The 17,521-nt window shown below is 39.1% G+C and overlaps 2 protein-coding genes across 4 annotated transcripts in view; one reads left to right on the forward strand and one right to left on the reverse strand.

Annotated features, from left to right (window-relative positions):
- Positions 1-537: 537 nt before the first annotated feature.
- On the reverse strand, positions 538-4,553 carry LOC140995052 (oxidoreductase HTATIP2-like). Its single transcript, XM_073464949.1, has 7 exons — positions 4,471-4,553; positions 3,782-3,971; positions 3,583-3,690; positions 2,819-2,956; positions 2,621-2,682; positions 1,228-1,474; positions 538-845 (listed from the first exon to the last, which is right to left on the reverse strand). The coding sequence occupies exons 2-6, from the start codon at positions 3,968-3,970 to the stop codon at positions 1,258-1,260; spliced, it is 714 nt and encodes a 237-aa protein (XP_073321050.1). The 5' UTR covers position 3,971; positions 4,471-4,553; the 3' UTR covers positions 538-845; positions 1,228-1,257.
- The window catches only part of dbx1a (developing brain homeobox 1a), a 39,907-nt gene continuing 23,799 nt past the window's right edge, over positions 1,414-17,521 (forward strand). Inside the window, exons 1-2 of one of the 3 annotated variants that reach the window (XM_073464945.1) lie at positions 1,414-1,495; positions 10,867-11,046. The gene's annotated coding sequence lies outside the window, so the exon portion shown is untranslated. Of the gene's footprint in view, positions 1,496-3,889; positions 3,980-10,866; positions 11,047-17,521 lie in introns of those variants that run through there. The other 2 variants (XM_073464944.1, XM_073464946.1) reach the window with 2 other exon arrangements.

Genomic DNA, 17,521 nt, shown 5'->3' on the forward strand with positions numbered 1-17,521 from the left:
ACCCGGGGTCGCTGCCTCGAGGACACAGCCTCTATACATGGGGTGCCCACTTTACCAACTGAGCCCCACTGGTTATTCCAACCTGCCAAAGTCATTTTTTAAGAAACATAGACACAATTCATTATCAACAAAGTTATTTAATCGTGTTACATTACTAGTATCACTGGAGAAACAGAAATTAATATCTTCAATTGGTGGCACTGTATCTGCATGTTAAAGAAACTGTTAAATCTAAAGGTAACAAATACTGAATATTACCTGAAATATATCATCGCACAGATTTAGTGTATATACAAGCAATATACACTACACAGATACAGATGAGATATTAATGTTGACACAGACATTATGGAATTTTTTTCATAAATCAAACACCCACGCACACACACAAACACACAAAGTTAAATATGTATAATAATGCAACGAAAACATATTAAAACATCCAATATTTTTATCTAACGTAGAGTATACTTTTAACATTAAGGCAGTTGTTCAGTGCATATTCTCAGAGCACTAGGAAACATATGAAAGCCTGGCATTAGTTCCCTGATGAAAATATTAGATGTATCACTCAAGATGGAAGAAATGAAAATCAAAAACAATTTAAGGATTAGCTAAATATTTTGCTAGCTTCACAGGATGTTTTCTCCATAAACATTCAAGCAGACCCACTACAAGATATACTTTCATAGAAACACACTTTTTCTGACAACAACCAAATTCACGGATAAATTAATGTATATTTTTAAGTAGGCCTAATGTGAAATCCCTTTATCATGATGATGATGATGATGAAGTGATTAGTACATGCTGTGTGTAGCCTTCTCTGTATCTCCTGAAATGATCTGAAAAGAGAAAATGAAAATAATAGTTTGGAGCCAGTGGTCACACAGAAAGTCTTCCTGAAATCTGTCTGTCAAGTTTCTCTGGGGATTTCATCCTGTAAATATTTAGCACAGCCATTAGAGGTCTTTGCCAGATCATGAGTTGTTATCTTCAGATGAAAGCTAAAAAGCTTTAGTGGCAGATGCTTTAATCTCACTTTATAGCAAAATTGGTCTTAAGTTTAGAACTATCAATATTACCAACCTGCAATCTTAAGAAGAGCTTTGTTATGGAAGCTAAGCAATGTACTGCTTATTGTTAATAGACATTTGTTATGTTTGTGTGTAATATTAAAGTGCAAGCTGCCACTTCATTAATGTAAGTTGTTAATATTTTACTCACCTCAGTATATTTCTTGCTCTCTCCCTCTTCTTATTTTCCTGCACTCTTTCCCAGACTGGTGATGTTTTTGTTCTCCAGGATCTCCATCTTCTGCTCAGGTTGAATCAGAGTGTTTGACACCATTGCTTTTGCCACCGTTTCGATTGGGATGGCCATGGACGTAGAACAGACAGAAGAAAAGGCACCGAAGAATTTCCTGGTCAGCCACTCGCCAGGCCGACTCTCCTGCCTATCTACCAGCAAAACCCTGTTGGAGGAAAACGCAAAGGTATTGATGATATCCTAATCGTATGACTCATGTCACACTACACTATTATGATTCATCCCTGACTTGTTTGCTATGTGGAGTTTTGATAACCTGTCAAGCCCCGATTTAATTTTGTTCTGCTCCACTTCCCTATGCATCATGAACTAATGGCAGCTATCAGATGTCATAAACCACCTCCATACTACCATAACACAATTTGTTTTGGGGTCATTTCCTGTAGTGGGTTGAGATAATGTTCACAGGCCAAACACAACTTACTGCAATTCAGTTGCAAGAGGATGCATATTGTAGGTATATCTGTGCAAATATTTGGTGTTGGCCAAGTTGACAGGGGGATCTTTCTCAACACAATGCCTCTGTTGTACAAAATGAATTCATGTCGAGACCTTTTAGTGTTGGATACACTTTCCAATCTGATGGGTGAATGTGGAAGAGTGTCTTACGAAATGATTGCTTTTTTTAAATGAACTGTTATTTTTGCCACTGAAACACGTATTGCCAATGGCAGAAATACATTAATCAGCATTGGAGAAAAAAGCTTTGGTTTTGGATTAAGAGCAGCTAACTCTGATAAGTCCACTGCCCATGGCATCTTTCAACCATCTAACCTGACCAGCCCAACTGTCCCAACGAGGAGAGGAAGAGAGTCCGGATGAGAGCTGTGCTAATCCAGCTAGGATTTAAGGCTGGTCCTGGCTAATGTAATCGCTAATGATCGCAGGAAAATGCAATGGAGGAAATGGGACTCAGGCTGGCCAAGCAATAGGAAATCAGTGACTGTTGTGCCCATATCTTTACAGAGACTTGTCTCCACCACAACATCCTGGACAGAGCTCTTCCACTTGACAGGCAGACCTTGTACAGAGCCGCCAGAGCTTGGTGCTCACACCTCGTCAAAGTTGATGAACAGTGTTTACCTGATATCAAACTTGTTACGTGAAGGTCTCAACCACCTTCACCATTCACCCAGATTTAAAAAATGTCCTACAGAATTATTTCCTGGTCGTATAGGTTTATAAATAACTGTACATATGTTCTCTGTTTGTCTCTTTCATTTCATTATGCAACCCTGTGTTGTATAATGACAAATAAACAACCTTGAATTAAGTAAATCAGATCACTCACCCTGGTCTGTAAATGGCATACTTGTCAAAACCCAGCACCTCAATATCTGCTTCCACTTGTCCCTGGAAGAAAATCAATTTCATGTTGATCTTGCAGTGGTTTTCCAATATCATCATTTAATGAGACACACACACATAAGTTTAGTTGATAAAAAGAAGACTCCAGTATCTGCAAGCATTGGAGAAAGGAAATGGATACCTTGACTTTCAGGTAGAGGAAGCTGCTGGTTTTATCAGCTCCTCTGGAGGACAACAGATGGTACTGCGTGCAGCCTCCAGACTTGGCGAGCTCAGCTGATTTCAGAACATAGTCATGATCGACACGGACAAATCCTTCCTTCAATAAAAGACAGGAGTGACAGAAAAAAATAAACCACTTTGATGGTATTTTGACAACACTGAGAAGTGCAAAAGCTTTGATTCAAAAATCCACATGTTTATATTAAAGTCAGTGAACTATTGCTGCAATTATTTGTGATTATAAGTGATAGTTTTTTTTTCCATACAGGTTCACCCAGAACTGTGATAACACCTCTGTTTTAATCTCTGGCTTGAGAATAAAGTTAGCTACTAATAGTAGTAATTGCTCATTCACAGTACAGCACAGCCAATATTAATATTTTTACATAAATGCATAAAGTTGATCCCTTAATTTTTCTTTTTTTAAGACCACTTGAATAGACAAACTATGTGATAACACTGCTGTCTCAAACAAGTCTTGAGCATTCTGACCTGCAATTTCCTGCTCACTTACTGGCCTACATCTATGGCGGTACCAATATATTTGTTGTCACAGGGGACAAACAAGAGGACAACACATGATTTCTTTTGGTACTGCATATGGCAAAGAAGTTGCTGAGTCATTGCCAACAACTATCAACCCCACTGAATCCCAGCAGATATATATTGTATTGGTTATTGTGTGCTTCAGTACAACATTAAAATCTCAATGAGTTAACTCACAGCCCCTGCTTTTGCTCTGGTTGTTCCCAGGCAGCAGTAGCCAACATCATGACCTTGGAAAGCAGCAGCATGGTCATCAAGCTTCTCAAAGTCCACCACCTCTTGTACCTGGAGGCATAGAAAACACAAAGTCAAGCATTAATTTACTCTGGACAACATCTCAGGTGATCAAGTCAACTGAGAAAACAAAGCGACTAACCAGCTTTTCATATTCCTTGCCCTCAAAGGTGAGCGGTCTCCTTCCTATGAGAGTAATCTTGGAGAAGATGTTGCGCTCCAGCAGCTCTTGAAGCAACACCTTGCCCGTCTCTCCAGAGGCACCGAGGATGAAACAGCTTTTATTTTGCTGCCTGAAGTTTTCCTCCAGAGTCTTCATGTCCTCAGCCATGCTGTGTGTGTAAGTTCAGCTAACAGTAAAATAAACATGTAATTCATATTAATGTATGAAAGTGTTAAACATGTTGTGCAACAATGGTTTGCTATACTGGAGACTGGAAATTGCAGTCATTTTTCCTGTCTGAATTTAGACTGTCGTCGACCCCTGTTATACATTATCAACACTGTTATGTAATGGGTGCAATTTGAGACGAATTAATGACAAGATGCATATAAATCAAAATTCAGTCCTAGTTTAGTTTGAAGTCGTACATACGTTTTAAACTTTAAATTGACAGATTTCTTAAAGGAGTTTGGCTTGACGTGTGCCTTTTTTCTTCCAACACCCCAAGTTATCACTAGAGGTGAGTTCCTTCCATGAACAACCAAAAGCTCTGCCTCTCTGACGTTTACACTGGCTGTCCAAAGGGTTGTCACCATTATAATTAACACGAACCATTAGTTCGCATTTATCTACGTTACGAGGAGCTATATTACGAGTTGTACGTATACCTGCGCTGTTCTTCACCTGGTGTATTCAGCCGGATCAGGACCGTAGACAGAATTCAAACCCGCTGCAACGACGAGAACTACGACGGTAAACAGGTCGCGTTTCGCAGAGTGGTGTCCATTAGTTTTCCTCTGGGTAAACGTTTAATACCAGGACACTTCCTGGTGTGTTATTAGGATTATCTTGGCGTCACATCATGGGCAACACCCGGCCGAGCCCTGCTGCTGCTGCCCGTGCCCTCTTCCTGCTTTGGTGATGAGCTGAGGGGAAAACAAATCAGAAATGCTCGTTACTTACCGTCATTATGTCGCCTGAAAGACATGAGAGCAAGCCTTTTAATTGTACATTTTATATGTGTTTGGTATGATATGGTAGTAAACCCACAGCAAGGAAGAGACTTTCAACTTCCCTGTTTCCATCCTCGTTTGAAAGAACCCATGAGAACCCTACTACACTCTATATTAATTTACCCCCCACTCTGGTTCCTATAACGTGGACTTCAACTATTGATTATATGTTTTAATTAGCCTATTATTAATCTGCAACTAAAGTCAATTACAAATACATCGATTTAGTATAAGTTGCAGAAAATTGAAATAGTCATATAAAGGCCAAGAAGGCCAACCTCAAAAATATACTTATATCCACCACTAAAGTAATATTAAAACATTCAAAAGCATTTTGGTTGTTGTGCTTGGCATGGCAATAGGGATAATACGTCTATTAAGAGATTAACAATATTCCAAAGCATTGCCCTTGCACTCGTGATGGCATAATTTCAAAGAGGGAACGTGAAAGTTAAGGGATTTTAAGTGGTAAAATAAAAGCCTTCTTCATTTATGTAGGATGTTCTGCTATATGTCTTATTGGTCTATAGGCCCAACTCGACCTGTCAGGAGTTTGTAGATTTCATTATAATAAACCAATTCTAATAGAGCAGAGATCTAATAACGCCCAGGTTAATATACAAATATTTGACTCCATTATTGCATACATTTCTCTTAAAATTCATAACCAAAAGAAATCCTTGACCCTAAAAATAATATAAAACTCTACCATTGTTTCGTCTCAAATTGTTGAATGCACGCTGCTGTTCAGCCAGGGCGGTTTCTCGTTAAACTGCTCAGTTCACACTCTTGAAAAAGCTTTCCATAAGAAATACACTTTCAAAATATGTGTGTGATGGCATCATTTCAAATAAAAAAGAAAATATGTTTGAAATTGGCATCTAATATTGTACAAATACAGTAGCTGTGCAGCAAACAGTGTTTTGCAGTCACAAAGAGAAGGACAACGAGAACAGCTCTCCTGATAATTTTGATTATTAATGTCTTTCCTCACACTGATAAAAGCTACTTGTACGTCAGGCACTGTGTAATAGTCATAATGAATTGCTTTTCAATCTACTTGAGGATACAATGGATTGCTTCTTTCCAAGTTGAAAAGTTGTCTGGGATGGCAGCAATTATGTGTAGTTTGGTCAGGAAATCCAGAGTGCGAAGCAAACCCTGAAAAATGTCTTTGCCTTTTGTCAGACCTTCAGGGGGTTTCATTAGCCAAAACCTCCACACAAAGAAAGCAAGTCCAGTCACATGCAATGAATTCATCAACACCCCATGTTTTTAACACCCCTGCCACTTGGAACACAAGGCATCGACCCAATTTAATAGAATATGATGGAGCCAGGGATGATCCTTTAAAGATGTCAGCAGTAAGAGACAGAAAGAAAAGAGGCTGAGGTTGAGAGAAGAGGCCTTAAACTGGCACTCTGCTGAAATGAAATGTCGCCTCTTTGTTCCTTAGCCGCGGGTGCTAATTGGGCCTAACTGCAGGGAGGAAATCTGCTGCTGGGCTCCTGTCTGTCACACCTGTTGAGTCATTGTCTCTCACATTGATCAGACAGGAAGTTGGAGTAAGAAGGCTTATGCCTCAGTGGGTGCGTGGCAGAAACGTGGTTCAATTTCCTTTTAGAGCTCCGCCGCTGGAGGTGGAAATGCCATTGGTGGTCAGTGGTCAATTGCGTTCGTCTATCGATTATCTTGCGCTTAAAGGACATATGGATCATAAAGAGTTGTTTTTTATTGGCTTGTTCCCATTCTCTATACCTCAATCACAGTCCCTCCTGCCTTTCTTTATAATTGCATATGCTTGATGTTTCTTTCACTGCTGTTCCGTCTGAAGTCTTTGTGAGACTTTTACTGCAGATGCAGTTGAAAAACAATTAGAGCATAACTGATAAAGTTCTTTAATTATGGTACTGGCTAATGCCAATTGTATGCTAATTTGATTAGGTAAGATAAGATCAGATATACTAAGTTACTGTATTGCAATAGTGCTGCATACAGTTTCAATCAACAATACGTAACTGTCAAGACAGTACAGTGTAGACATTGCAGTGGTATCCAAGGCGGTGAAACACTTGAAACAAAGTACTTAGCTGCATACATACACATTAATTAAAATTTTACACATGCCCTGGGAGGTTAAAAAGAATAGGAATAAGTATTTCAAAAAAATATGCCAGTAATCCTAAAAAAAAAAAAAAAAAATGTAAAATCATAATAAATAATACATAATACTAAGTGCAAGATATTTGCTAATATTAACGGAAATGTGCACCTGATTGGCAGTCTGGGCACAAAATCAGATATTGTAAGACTGCTTCTTCAAACCAAAAATGTACCATGTGTCACAGACAACACAGTTGAGACTGAAATGTCAACCTGGATGTTAGAGCAAAGAAAAGTCAAAGCTAAATCAGGCGGATTTTTGGTTTAATTTCAAAAGTCCTTATTGTCAGTAAAGTAAAATACCAAAGTTTTTACTGTGACAGCTTCAAAAACGATCTCTGGTGTGTATTATTGTCAACTTACAGTTCAAAGCTGTGCACAATACAGGTTCTACAGATTGACACATTTCAACCCAGTCGGCAGAATAAATGTTAGTGTTGTATGTTTCTGCAAACAGGGGATAGGGTATGTTTCTGCAAACAGGGGATAGGTTAAATTTTCAGTGTTATGTTGTGACAACGCTGTGCTTATGGTCTGGTTAGGTTTAGACACAAAAAACACTTCATTATGATTAGGGAAAGATCAAACTCAACTAGTTCTGTCTTTACAATCAAGGCTCTTCAAAGATATCCATCGTGCTGCCACTAACACAGCTGGAAATGTCCCAGTCTCTCCTTAAAAAATATCCAGTGGTTGAAATGCCATCTTGAACTGTGGTCCCTGGCTAGGCGGCCGTCTCGCCCAGCTGTATCGCAACCACCATGCACTCCACTCCCTGACATGAAAGTCAGCTCATATATGATTAACATAAGTGTTGTTAGACGGTTCCTGTAGACATTTTGATACAATACATATGGCTTGTACAAGATTGAATGTATCTGTGGTCTGTAGAAATGTAAAATGCCAACATTTTATTCTGGTGGGCTGCAAGTTCAAGATATTTATAACTAAACAATTTATGACAGTACAAAACGGATTTATTCCTCCTTTAATGTGCATATAACTGCATCTAAGTTCTACCATTTTTACTTTTTTCAAATTGTTTTGCATTTTCTTTCTTAGTGCAAAATGTAAATGATAAAGCTGCTTTATCTCAAACTTAACTGAAGAATACAACTTAGACTATAGATTTTCTTGCTGCAGGGCATTGTTTTAAGACTGGAAGCATGTTAGCTTTTTCAGGCAGCAGATAAGACCTCTGACAGTGTTAATTGATGACATTTGATGGCACCCTCTGGCATTTAACAAAAATGAACACATTCTGGACTAAAATTGATCAGATTTAGTTGGTATCCCCTTTCAAAGTTTTTTTTTATCTCTATGGACAAATTTTATATTGCGACATATTGTTTGTATATTTTTTACTTGAATCAGATGTTGACATTCTGTAAAAATTACTCGTATAAAGATTAGGACAGAGAAATAATCTTAAAACACTTATGAATGTGATTTTAAGTCATTCCAAATTAAAGGCACATATATACAAGCATGCCTTCATGTATATACATATTAAACCCAAACACAGATACACAAACGGACACATACACACACACACACACACACACACACGCATGCTGAACACAAACACAGCTTAAGGCTTAGGAGCCCGGTTCCACAGACTCTGGAGTGTGATGCTAATGATGGAAATTAATGGAGCCTGACAGCACAATCTGCTGCCCATTGTCTCCCAATAAACAGCTTTACAGTCCACATGAGCCACAGAGGGGACGGGAGGTTTAAGCTGAGGGCTGAGACAGGAGACAGGCAGGGTGGAGGGTCAGACCTCAGGGGACAGCACTGATCCTGAAGTGGGGATTAGCTCAATTAGAGAGGCACTGTCTGATCAAGATGCGGGGTTCGATGGTACCTATGATGTGTGAATGTGTGTGTGCGTGTGTGCATACGTGTATTATGACAGGGGCCTCCATTATCAGAGCCGACTGTTGCCATTATTTGTTGCTGTGTCGGCTGATGCAGCTGGCGTGAACAATAGTCAAGATGATGCCTTTTGCTTTCCTGTGACCCTCTGCTCAGATATCCATTTATTGTCATACATTTCAATGGTAATTAATCTCCAATGTGTTTTATCGTCCAAATTATAACAGAACCATGAATATTTCAGTGTGGTAAAAGTCAGCTTCTTTCAAAGCAACATGACCGTTTTAAGATTATTACTTTAAAGTGTTTAGCATTTTCCTTTTTGGGGAGGTTAGAGTTATAGGCTTAATTTGTTAGCTTCAGTGAAGTGTCAGAACAAGCAGATACAGAATATACATAGGTTAATGATTTTTATTTTTCCAGATTTTCACTGAGATCCAGATCAGTTCAAACATGTCCATATGCACAGAAAAAATATTTTATTTCATCCTGTCAAAAGACACTGATTGCTGAAATGTATAGATATGGACCTCTTTTAATGGAAGCAGTTTTAAAAGTTTGCTGCTGCTGCTATCAGAAAATACCCTCGAAATAATCTTTAAAAACTCAACTAAATCGACATCTAATTTTCATTGATTTTTTTTTATTGGGTGATGATGATAAAGATGTCCATAGTGTCGCAAGTGTAATGTGCAAGCTGAGATGTCTGCTTGTAAATTCAGCTTGTGTTTGGTTGCTGTGAATATTTATTTAGAGAATTTTGTCCTCCATTATATACTGCCCACCTGTGGCGTTCGTATAGAAAAAGCAACATGCAGACACTTCATGTGACCTATAGTGTATGCATGACGCTGCTTCTTAAACTTCTATGATGGTCTGGTGTCAGCCGAATGGTTGTCAACGTTGGTGTACTTACCTGCTCTGCCATAATCTGAAATCTTGTGTGCAGGCTCTGTTTCAGGAAATGGCATTATTCTGGCCTTGGCCTTTATATTTTCGTACTTATTCTGTTTTTAGTGTTGCTTTGGACCTTTTTGTGTGCTTAATAAAGTCATTATCTTATCTATCATATCACCCTCTTTTTACTGTGGTTTAAAAAATATTTTTACATTAATTAATGTATTTTTTGTTGTACAGTTACATACAACATAAAAGAAGTCCTGGCTCATTTTCAGATATTAAACAACATTTGCCCTATGTAGTATGTTAAATCGTCATATATTGTGGAAGCCTTTTTCCTCAATTTAAAGGGACTTCAGAGATAATTTAAAGGGAAAATACAAGTTAAAAAGGCCATGCCAGCTGCCAGATCCTCTGATCAGCTGTGAAAAAAGCGGTACAATAAAGTAACTCCACAGTAGGACAGAGGCTCAGGCTCTTCCTCAAGCTTGGCTTTGTTACAGGCTCAGACTGGAGGCTCAGACCTTCACAATATGTTCGAGGCGAAGGAGAGTATCAGTGATGCTCAGAGGAGCTTTCCTGCTCAAAGAGCCACAGCTAAGCAGCAATGAGACCTGCTTTTCCTCCTCTGAGGAACAATGGGCTCATTAAATGAGCAAACAGATTATCACTGTTTTTCAATAGAAGAGCCTAAAAAGAGTCTGGGGGACCTGGCAGCTCCCAGCAGGTAGAGATAAGACTTCACTTGCACATCTGGCCAGCCTGCTGCTAACTTCTGCGTCCGTCAGTATTTCTGCTGATTTCATTCAGTGATCGTGGCAGTTACTCTTCCTTAAATTTGTCTACGTTTAGTAATGTTTCTGTTGTGCATTTATTTAAGAAATAAAAATTGTCATAATTTAGAAAACACAAGCTTCACAGTGTTAAAATTAGCTTGAAATAAACAGATTTAGATTTTAAAAATTCTATAAAAGATGTTTTTGAAGGATGATTTCCTTGTGAAGACATCCAGTGACCAATCAAAAAGAAAGCTTTATGTTTACTGTGATTAAGTCATTCATGAGGTACAAAAACAAATGACAACAAATGTTTGTTTATTCTTTTTTATAGGAAGAGTTACATGTTTCTACAAGTCTTCGTACATTATCTACAACTGTGCCGACTATGCAGGAGAGTGGAGATGTGTGAAGAGTGGAAAGGAGAGAGCAACTTAACTTAAAGTCTCACGACAGCATATTTGCACTGTGCCAGCGCTGGAATAAGTCTGCAACAACTCATTATCATTCTGAGGTAAGTGGGGTTTTTAAAATTAATTAAACCAGTTAGAATCTCTGAAGCCTGTATTACACTTTATACTTGTGCATGTTTAGGGTCTGCACTAACAAATGTGTGAACACTGCACTGTATGCTAAGAGGTCCATGCAGTGATGTATAAACACTATAACGTATACATCCACTGTCTGAGCTAACATCTGTTTAGTGTATATTCAGCTTAACCTACCTTAAGATCAGGTGTACTTTGTAAATAGTGTTACTCTGCACATGGCTGATTAATCGTATACTTTGTTATAGTTCAGTGAAGGTCAAAGTTGTCTATTAATTGTATGTACAGACACTTGATTGGATGAGTGAATATTTGTGACAGAGATGCAAAACAGGAAGAGAGGGACGAAGGAAGCAGAGAAAACAATAGTTGGCCAATGGAGGCTGACTGTAACAGTACACGTCTGTTGAGTCAGACTACCTGACACCTAACTGCACACTTTCTACCTTCTTACTTTCTATTTCTTGCTTACTATCACCTTTGACTTTGTATTAAGATACTAGTTTGATTCAATATTGGCAATCAACAAGCAAAAATCATCAAACACAATTAGCAAAATGAGCTTTCAAGCATTGATATAAAAAAGATGACCATCAGAAAAGGAAATTAGGAGCAATTCTGCATAGTGCTCCAAAAAAAAAAAATCACACACCATCAGGTACCAGCATGTCTGAAACCAAACTCATGCGTTGTTGTTTTAGAAATATCTCCTTGTGTCTGTAACCACCTGCTGAAACATATTACAGAACACACAGTCATGTAATTTGATCAGCACCTCTGAAACCATGCTTTTTGGCATGTCCCCCTGTCACATCTACTAAAGGATGCCTCTTCAGCAAGTGTACTGTCACTTTTGTTCCACTGCTGAGCTGAAAACCTTTGTCTGAATGGATGTGTATTGGCCTGTGATTCCTTTTGATTGGCATTGCTTTGATAATGTCTGTCAACTAGTTGACAGCAGATTCCTTTTTCAACCCAATCACCAGAATACATGTTTGTAATGTATGTTCCTGCAAACAATGCATATGTTAAAACTTTGTTTCTCTATGTTCGGTTTTCAAATTAATGTTGTGACAACACTGTGCTAATATTTGGTTAAGAAATTGTCCCAACATCTTATTGGAAATGCCTGGTTTTGTTGCCACAACACAGCGGGTAAATGTCCTGACGTCCCTTTAACAATATTCAGTGGTTTCACGCTTACAAATGTTGACATTACTCAGTGTTGGGCAGATGCTTTTACATGTTAGAAATATTTCAGGAGTTAGTCGATACGTTCTTTGATTTAGGTGACGTATGATTTTCGGGTCCTAGAAACTGAATTTAAATGTCAATATTTATGATTTGTTATCAGTATTTCTTTTTCAAAAGGGCCGATGATCCGTTATGATCAGACTTTCCCAGGAGAAAGTTACATTTGAAACAGTTCAATCTGTATGGCCTTGTATGGGGGTATAATAATAGAATAATACACCAAAGCCTCTTAGAGGATATTTATGTTTGGCTTTGAGTTTTCACTATCAGATCTATTTGCTCTCTTAAATCTCTCCTTTGTGGCAGGACGGGTGAAGCTTAATGACTCCTTTGAACAGCCGACATCCCCGGCAGAATGGCTTTGGGAATGTCAACCAACTAACCTTTAGTCTCTTTCCCACATCCAGCAACAGTGAAGGGCATGTAATACCCATCTTTTAATTCCTGTCTGCCACCTACCTTCATAATCAGTGAATCACATCACAAGTGTAAACATAGAGCAATTATCGGAATAAAGAGCATTGTCAAAATAGTCCTGGAACACGCACCTACCACATTTTTATTGTTCGGCAGCAACTTTTGTTTTTCTGAAAGAAAAATGCAAAAAACCCATATGACCGTATGAGTGAGGAACTTCTTCTGATCTTTTAGGCTTTGAACCTCTAGCACCTTTGAAATTAGATGGAATGCATGGTGATCATGCTTAAAACATGTCTATTTTTCCTTTTTCTCAAAATAGTGAGATTTAGGAGATCTGCCTGTCCAAGATAGGGAAAGAGTGTGACATCACAAGCCACAATATGTGCCAGTAAATCTAAAAAATATTATTTGAAATAGTAAAGATGACATCTTTTCTGTTTGTCCAAAAATGTTTTCATAATTTTCTAGTTGTGTGATGACATGACGAGATAATTAAGTAATGCTCAATTTTCTTATTTGTTCTCCATAACACCTTCAGTGCCATGTTTCCATCTCACATGGCATCTGGTAAAGACTTAAAAAAATGAAAAAGGAGGTTTTGGCTGTAACTCAGTATTATTATTTATTGACATTAACTGGAATGGTGATGTTGATTATGTTATTGTTTTGTTTTACACATGTTTTGTCATTCAGATGAACAATTCTAATTATTTAGTAATTAGTTATTTTGTTTTTTATTCGACACGACTGTGGAGTCTTTTTTCCTGTAAAACATAAGAATGGAAAACAGATGACAGACCTGGCAAGAAACTTAAATGAGACAATCGTACAGGTCTTAGGCAAAACTTCAGGTTAAAAAAAACTTATTTGGAGAATAAAACAAAGGCAAAAAGTAAAACAAGCACCTGAACCTTCTGTTGTAAACAGCCATCCTAGTTTACAGACTAGCTTCCTGGCTCCTGGTTCAGGATGTGTACTTGTGTAATGAGAGATGATTGCTGACTTTTTAGGTGTGCTCACTTTGAGATTCATCTCCAAATAATCTGGCTGAGATGATCTGACCAAACATTACTGTTGCCTTGTTAACAACCTGTCTGATTGTCGACTGAAAGTTGGCTTCTGAAATTTTATTGTCAGATACAAGACTTTTGTTTTGGGAGGCGGTCAATGTTGGCATTGTGTGGATGGATGGCCAAAACTGAGAAAAACAAAAGTGCGTTCCCGTATTTATATAATTTATGATGGACACTGTCTCTGTGTGATGCTGCTGTCTCTTCTCTGTCCTTCTGTCTTTGCTTCTGGCTCTTATAAAACCAGTTGAGCTTGTCTCCTGGATGGGCCCTGGTATCCAGTGGCCAAGAGGGAGAGTGAAAGAAGGAAGAAGGGAGATCATGTCGGATCATAACGGACCCACCACAGCACAGAGACCTCCCTGCCGATGTGCAAACACCGCTACAAATGGCAGAGCTGGCTGGACAATCACTTGGTGAATGGAAGCTAATTAGCTGGAGTCTAATGCCAGTTTACTAACACCTGTATTAGCGTGCTCGCTCAGCAGGGATCCAGGGCTGGCCAACAAGCGCTAATCCCTCATAAGCCCAAAGTACTCCTCCCAAGAACTGCCATTAGCATATTCTGCTTTAGCCAGCTGTTGCCAACCCTAAACCCAGTAGAGACAGGCTTCCACAGTGATGTGTTGATGGAGATGAGGAGGAAGATTTGTATTGGGTTACCTGCGTGTCATATGTGCACCAGGTTCCCCCCTAGAGAGTCCAAAGACTTTTTTGATTACTCCCAAGCTCTTATTTTGTTGGAATCAAAGTAGATATTTTAGTCAGTAACATATCATGACAGTTCCAGAAAAATCTCAAACAACAGGTGTGATGGAAAACTAACCACCAAAAAAGGAAATCCCACACATCGAGTTTGAAACCTGTTTCACACGATGGAAATCATGTCAAACCGAAACAAGTCTCAACCCTGGACCATGCCCAAGATCTCACATCTTTTCTCACATCTCACAGATCTTTTTTCCAGGCCCCTGGGAACCCCGCCATGTGTATGTGTTCACTTTCAGTCTCATTCCTTTGCTTTTGCTCTCCCATCCTCTCCCACTGCCTGGGTGGTGGAGTGATTACTCAGTAGCCGTGTGTGTATCAAGGCAAGTGCGAGGCCAGTGTGTGTATAAAGGATTAACAAGCTTTAGCATTAACATCATGACTGGACTGGCTACATTCCCTCGCTCCACTAATAATTTGAGGGGAGGAGAAAGCGGCTGGTCCATTAGCTCAGTCTGTTTGCTCAGGAGTTGGCCGACTCTGATCCCCTAATTTCTCTCACCGATTCCAAGAGGATCTCTGGCTTTTGTGACAGAGGGATGGGAAGATAAAGGATGGGACTGAGGGGCACATTGATTCAGAGATCACCGTCCTTGGGACATTCTGTACACTTACCAAACTAATCAGCGTGTGTAAACACAGCAAGACATGTTGAGGGCTGGCGGCTAAAAGGCTGGGGTCTCCGGGGTTGATTAGGAAGAGCTGTTGATGGACCACACTCAGTGTCTGTGTGCTCTGATCTGCAGACCACATGCAGCTTGGCTCATGTGTTGCTCTGTTCAGACTGATTGTGGCTGTTTAAAGAGGCTCAGAGTGAATGTGTTGTGGTCTCTGGTGGATCTAAAATGTTTTGAACTGATAAATTGGGTTTTCCTTGCTTCTCTATCATTGTCAGCCATAACATAATAGTTATGATGAGTTTACATAGTTTGTAAAAATGCAGGATTAGGGAGAAAAGACTGCAGGAAAATTGCAGAAATGCATTGAATGTTGTCAGATGTTTACACCTGGAGTCGTTCAAGCTGTAAAAAAAACAAAAACAAAAAAAACCCACACAATTCTTAATGATTGATCTCCTATTGATTTCACCATTTTCACATACATGTTTTAAAGGCTTTTTTAACTAAATATTTTATCCAAAGTTCTGGCCAATTTGTTTCAGACCAAAAGTGAACACAAGAAACAAGAAAGTTTGCTCAGAGAAACCTGAGCTTACATTCACAGTATCAACCTGAATACTATAAAATATGTGTATCAAAAGGGCCAGGCAGTAATCAGATTTCAAGTCTCACTTTCACCTGACTTACTTTGAAGCCGTATTTGGAGCAACTTACAGCACGAATGCCTTGTGGCTACTGGTATCAGTTTCTGCTTTATTCATACTGTGAATTTAATTATTTTGAATTTGGAGATGCAAAGCTATATGTAATTATCTTTTCTTTCATCGCCCACACAGTTGTCACAGCAATACTTTGGCTATGGCTACCCAAGACTATTTCTACACAAGCTGATTATAAATCTAGTTATGCCTTCTGTGTACATAACCAAGAAGTCAACATTTATGTTTCCATGATGTTTAAGAAATCAGATTACTGCAGAAAGCACACAGCAGTTCGGTTACATACTTGCACGCAGGCACTAGTTTTAACCATCCATCGGTCAGCTGAGTTTTCCTGATCCATCTCCCTGCAACATAATACATGAGGAGCGATACATGGCTGCATCCTACCTGAAACTATTTACTCTGTTATCAGAGTTTGATCTTGTTTAATGGTCATTTTCATGTTTGTGTTTTTACAGTAAGCAAACTGTGATAAAGCTGCATTGACAACTATGTACAATATATATAAGTTCACATTGTGTACACTTAAGGTATTTATAAGAGAGGAGCATTCTATCAAGACTGTATGACAGTTTAAGATTGTATGCCACCATGAAATGTCACGGTCACGTTTCACATGAAATGTTTTTCTTAAATTCAAAATATTTGGAGTATAAATAAAAGCAGGTACTGTAAGAGAAGCTGGAATCAGCTGGAATTTGTTGCCATTGTGTCTATTGTGACAGGATGTTGGATTACCAGAAATGCTGTCAAACAAATAGGTTGATTTTAGATCAGTCCAGATTTGTTAACAGGCCCTGGTTCACTTTTAACTGGTCAGAACAAACACATATTGTAACTGTGGTGTCGACCAAAGAAAATGAGCCAAAAGTAAAAACAGTCTTGACACACGCGGCCTGTATTATAATGACCCATCAATCATCAGATCTTAACCCCTCTCCCATGGGGATACTCTTCTGTCAGCACACTATGACTCAACACAGTCTTCATTTTAAGTGGACATCAGATCAGATGTCACTATCAATTCCCTGAAGCCACAACCTCTCCTAATACCCCTCACAGCCAATTAGGGGACGTATTGGTAGCAAACCTTCAATGGGAATGCACAGTAGCTAGTTAGAGCTACACATGCTACCCTGCTAGCCGCTGTCAATGGGGACAGAGGCTAATGGGCAATCACAGGGGGGCTTATGTTGCAAATCAGCGCCGATCCAAGCGACTCTACTGGGGATTCCTGTCCAGTGTAGCCTGATTCTGGAGCTTATGATCCAGTAATGGGTGCTTTGGTGGAGATCTGAGAGGGCCCCATGGGAATATGGTGTCAAACTGGCCCAGGCCTCCTTCAGGCTAAAAGGGGCTTTGATAGGCAAATGTAGCTCGGCATTGAGAACATGAACGAACAGGTCCCTGCTGATAGGACTGTCACTACTAACTTGTACAGAAGATGATGACCCCCTCGTTTTACAGCCTGAACAGACAAAGTTGTCTGTCAGATTGTTCAGTGATCGTGAATGATTTTTTGTGGTACATTTTTTGGTCTATACTCTGATTGAAGTTGGTTTGAAGTTAACACTGATGATCTTGCTT

Source organism: Pagrus major, chromosome 4 (assembly GCF_040436345.1).
Source record: "Pagrus major chromosome 4, Pma_NU_1.0".
NCBI lineage: Eukaryota > Metazoa > Chordata > Actinopteri > Spariformes > Sparidae > Pagrus > Pagrus major.

What these genes read in the sequence shown, in the direction of transcription:
- LOC140995052 (XM_073464949.1), bottom strand. Translation starts at nt 3,970, where the DNA reads ATGGCTGAGGACATGAAGACTCTGGAGGAAAACTTCAGGCAGCAAAAT. An exon ending in GCAAGGAATATGAAAAGCTG is followed by an intron (nt 3,691 to 3,781) that starts GTTAGTCGCTTT and finishes CTATGCCTCCAG; the next exon opens with GTACAAGAGGTGGTGGACTT. An exon ending in TATGCCATTTACAGACCAGG is followed by an intron (nt 1,475 to 2,620) that starts GTGAGTGATCTG and finishes TTCCTCCAACAG; the next exon opens with GGTTTTGCTGGTAGATAGGC.